Source organism: Lucilia cuprina, chromosome 4 (assembly GCF_022045245.1).
Source record: "Lucilia cuprina isolate Lc7/37 chromosome 4, ASM2204524v1, whole genome shotgun sequence".
NCBI lineage: Eukaryota > Metazoa > Arthropoda > Insecta > Diptera > Calliphoridae > Lucilia > Lucilia cuprina.
In genome coordinates, this window is record NC_060952.1 from 56,002,970 (window position 1) to 56,008,191 (window position 5,222).

General features: G+C 32.8%; 1 protein-coding gene across 1 annotated transcript; it reads left to right on the top strand.

The window, feature by feature from the left end:
• The first annotated feature begins 3,205 nt into the window (after positions 1–3,205).
• Positions 3,206–3,973, top strand: LOC124419214. Its single transcript, XM_046947830.1, has one exon. It carries the CDS (start codon positions 3,206–3,208, stop codon positions 3,971–3,973), a length of 768 nt encoding a protein of 255 aa, XP_046803786.1.
• The last annotated feature ends 1,249 nt before the right edge of the window (positions 3,974–5,222 follow it).

Below are 5,222 nucleotides of genomic sequence, written 5' to 3' on the forward strand. Positions count from 1 at the left end.
CAAGTGACGAAAATCTATCTAACACATCCTCATAGTTTGTGAAGAAAGTGTGAGATTTCATATTTCGAACTTCTATATCGGTATCCATTATTGCTAGGCTTTTCAAATTTCATGTATACTTTTTCTCTCTAAGCCAATGTGGACAATTCCACCAAAGAGAGCTCTGAGCTAAAATTGAAGGAGTAACTTCCCTACTTCCTAAATCTGCTGGATTGTCCTCAGATCTGACGTGATGCCAGTTATGTTTGCCAACAATTTCTTGTATTTTGCAAACTCGATTTGCAACCAATGTTGCCCAAGGGTCTTTTTTCAACCAGGAAAGGAATCAGTCCAGCAATAAATGGAATATCGATTTCACAATGCACAGCCTTCGAAAGATCTGCCGCTTATACAGCGACACAAAGTTCAAGACGAGGTAAAGTAATTAAATCGGGGCTACTTTCGTCTTACAATTGACCAAATGTGAATACATTTTCCCTCTGGGTGTTTCCACCCGAATATATATCACCCCCACATATGCCTTTTCCAAGGCATCAGAAAAAACATGAAATTCCACTGAAGCTTCTGGTTCATAATGAACTCATCGAGGAATTTGGATACTATCGACTTCATGATAACTTTAAGATTCTCATCCCAATTTATCTGAACCTGCCAAATTCTCTGCATTATCATTTTTGCCACTATTATAACAGGTCCTAACCAACCTACTCGGTCAAATAATTTAGCTATTGTTGATAAAACTTCCCGCTTAATATATTTTGAATGCCATGCTATGGGATCCACGTTAAAATAGAACGCGTCTAAATGAGCATTCCATTGGAGTCCTAGCACTTTCGAAACTTTTGAGGGAAAACCTGCTAAAATTGTCTAAAATTCGAAGTCCATTTTCAAAGATTAAACCCTGCTGATAATAAAGCCGCAAGTGGATATTGACTCTCACAATCATCTGCCAACTGTACAAACTACGTATTGTCAGATAAGGCACACAATTGACGCCAAAGGTCAGTCTGTAATTCATACCGCTTTATTTCCTCCGTCGGAGAATCGCGAAACAAAATACGCTGAAAAGGAGTATGAGACTGGTCAACCTTATCTGTCGATACATAAGTAGGACTAAATCAGCTTGAAGGGTAGAACCGACCAACAAACAATCATTCAAACTAAGTCCATTTGAGGTTTTATTTGACGCATTCTTTATTTAGTAGTTTTTCAATCTAATTTGATTACAGGATGGTGCGGCAAATAACAAGAGCAAATAGAAGTTGAGGTCTCCATTATTGGCCTCATGTGATCCAAAACTAAATATTCTCTTACTACATCGTCATACATTTTCTTTATCTCTGGTTTTCTCAACAATGAAGATTCTGACCTCAAAAATTGCACCCTAACATTTTGTTTTGAAGAACCTAACGACAGATTGTCTGGAAAATCAGATTTAAAAGGAAGTGTATCAATATATCGTCCATTAGGTCCTCTACGAGTTGTGGCCTTGTAGTTTTCTTCACACATCCGATCAAGGGGGACATAATTTTTCCTTTCGGCGCTTCTTTCAGTTCCCAAGAACGAAGTAAACTACTGTTTAAACCAGAGTTTAAATATTAGTAAATGCTTTTATATTTTTATTTTTGACTTTGCAATTAATATGTTTTTACCTCATGTTTAAAAGTATGTATATTTAAATTAGGCTCTGTTCAAAATATTTTTATTATTTTTGCTAAATATATTTACCCATACAAGCTATTGCATATTGCAGCTTACAGAAAAATATAAAATGTTTTTACATGCAATATATTACGCAGCAACTCGCTAAAATATTTATAATACCCACATATATTTCATATTGCTTGCCTTTAATATTAAAATATTTTCCTACACATATTATGTACGAACAAGAAATGTACACAAGCAGAGCATATATGTGCCGACGAAAACACGAAACAAAACTTCAATATTATTTACTATAGGAAATGATTTATGGTCTAAAATTTAACATTTCATGTTGGACTTGAAAATTTATAAAATGTGAAAAATGTATCCAAGATATAACCAAATTTTATTTAGAAAATAATTGAAAACGTTTGTATCTATGTTTCTATAAATGTTTAATGTATATTATGGGAAAAATGTATACATGAAATAACCAAATTTTAATTAGAAAATATTTGAAAAGAATTATATTATGTGGAGTATTAAAATGTATGTATTTGTATTGATTGTAAAAGGTAATATAATTAGAGGATGAGGATGCAAAAACTACAAACAAGTTTTTACATATAATGACAATTTCATTTAGATACCCAACAAAAAAGTGAGGAAAAAGAAGTAGAATTTTCACCACAAATAACATACTTGAAATACTTCCAAATTTGGTGAAAAACCTATGAATTTTACATAAGCATGCCATTGGAGGGATGTTGTTCAATTTTGACAACTTTGAACTACATCTAATCTTATTTTTAGAAGCAGTAAAAAATTAAAAAAAAATGTCAAAAACAAACCACATTCTTTCAATAACATGCTTATGTAAATTTCATCGATTTTTCACTAAAGTTTGAATATGTTATTTGCAGTGACTTTTCTATATCTCTTTCCTCACTTTTAACTGGGTTTTCATTTGAAAGGAAATATTTAGTTTATAAAAGCGAAAAATATGTAATCGCAATTTTAGATGTAATTAGATGTCGTTTGTAAAGTATGACATCAATTATTTTTTGCTGGGTATTAAAAGTAAATTTGTAAAATCGTGTTGATCCGTGATGATATGAAATAAATCCAAATAGCAAGAAACAATAACTTTTAAACAGGTAGTAATGCATTCGTAGTGTCTATGAAATGATCAATTATGAAGGGACATAAAAAATAAAATGTTGTTTTTGTAATTTCACATTGTGAAATGTTAAAATAACAAAAATGTCTGAGAAAAAGAATGTATGTATGTATGTATGTATGTATGTATGTATGTATGTATGTATGTATTGTAGGCACCACTCCTAATACTTTATACTTTATATTCTAAAACATTTTTAATCAAATACTCTTTTTTATATTGTAAAAAATTTTCATTTAGATTTTTAACTTAAACACATTAGAAGCAATTTTTGACTGTTAACAAATAAATATTTTTAAATTTTTATAAAATATAAGTGTGTCTTCATTTATAATTGGTGACCCCGTAAGAAAAGTTAATATAATTGCAACAATCAACATGCCTGTTTTTGCCTACTTGCCATCAAGAAGCGCATCGCAAGAGATGCCACAATCGAATCCTACACCACCTCCGGCAGTGTCTCCAGAAATTTCTTCTGCAAAAACTCCGAAACTTCCTGCATTTTGGAAGGATGAACCAGAGGTTTGGTTCCTTCAAGTTGAAGCAAGTTTCTGTATTTGTGGAATAACTCAAGACACTACCAAATTTGAATATTTGGTAATGAATTTGGAGGAATCTGTATTATTTTTGGTTAAAGATATAATTATTTCTCCACCTACATCTGGTAAATATGAAACTCTAAAAGAGCTCATAATCAAATCATTCGCTGAATGTGCAGAGCATCAACTAAAACGATTACTAAGTGGTATGGATATGGGTGACCAAAAACCATCCCATTACCTTCAACGTATAAAATCTCTTCCCAACGGTAAAGTTAGCAGTGATATTTTGAAAACACTGGAATGTTTGTCGGACAAAGTTAAGAGTATTTTAGCTGTTTGTGAAACAAATGACGTTGATAAATTAGCTTTCCAAGCCGACAAAATTGTTAAAGCAACATCCATGTTTGTTTCTGAAGTATCTACGCCTCAAAATGCAGATATTTCGAGTAAATTGGACAACTTTATTTCTCGGATTGATGCTCGCTCACGTTCAAGTCAACGCACAAATTCTTCATCTTTTAGAGCTCGATCTCGTTCAAGAGGGAGTTTAACAAATAGAAAGGAGTCAGGTTTATGTTGGTACCATTGGCGTTTTGCTGAATAAGCACGAAAATGTATTCAAACGTGCAAATTTGAAACACAAAAAAACTAAACAACTCTCATACAAGTTCTTCGACCGCTTGTATGGATGAATTATATAATGGTCGTTTATTTATAACAGAAAAATACTCAAAAATACAATTTCTTGTCGACACTGGGGCAAGTTTCTGTATACCCTTGTAAAAATCGTAAGTCACCTCAAAAATTTTCACTATACGCAGCAAACGGTACAGAAATAAAAACCTATGGCAATATCGTTCTCAATTTAGACTTAGGTTTACGTAGGTGTTTTAAATGGAAATTCGTAAGTGTTGATGTATCGCGCCCAATCATCGGAGCTTAGTCATTACCATCTTCTTCCAGACTTGAAGCAGAGAGCGTTAGTTGATGGTACAACCAATCTAAAAACGAATGGTAATATAGTCAATGAATCGCTTGCTGGCATCAAAATGGTTTCTGGTGATAGTATATATCACAATTTGCTCAAAAAGTATCCAGAAATTTTACATCTGATACTTTTGAATAAAATCATGGAATCTATCATCACATAATCACCCAGGGACAAAGTATTTCGTGTAGGTCGAGGCGACTAGATCCTGTTAAATTGAAAGTTGCTAATGATGAATTCCAGTACATGTTGGACAAAGGAATAATTAGACCATCCAGCAGTAACTGGTCAAATCCCCTTCATATGGTAACGGTGAATGGCGTCCCTGTGGTGATTACAGGGCTCTAAACAAAATAACTGTTGCAGACAAATATTCTGTCCCATATTTAACGGATTTTCAAATGACTTCATGGATCGGTAATTTTTTCAAAATTAGATCTAATTAAAGCTTTTCATCAAATTCCAGTACACCCAGATGATATTCCGAAGAAGAACATATTAAACATCTGAAGATCCTTTTTGAGCGGTTTAAAGAGTATTTAATTAAAGTGAATCCCGCAAAAAGCGTTTTTGGTGCTACAGAGATTGATTTCCTTGGATATCAGATAACTTCAAATAGTATTTCCCCACTTCCAGAAAAAGTCAAGTGTATAAACGAATACCCTCTATCAAAAACCATTAAAGAATTGAGAAGTTTTCTAGCTATGCTGAATTTTTATCGCAAATTATTTCCTCATGGTGCTACTGCACAAGCTATACTCAATAAATTTTTAAAAGGGACAACAAAAATTAATAACAACCGAGAAATACCCTGGACACAAGAATCCATAAATGCATTTAACAACTGCAAGAAAGCATTAGCTGA

Excerpts from the sequence above, each read along its gene's own strand:
- LOC124419214 (XM_046947830.1), top strand. The coding sequence starts at position 3,206 with ATGCCTGTTTTTGCCTACTTGCCATCAAGAAGCGCATCGCAAGAGATG.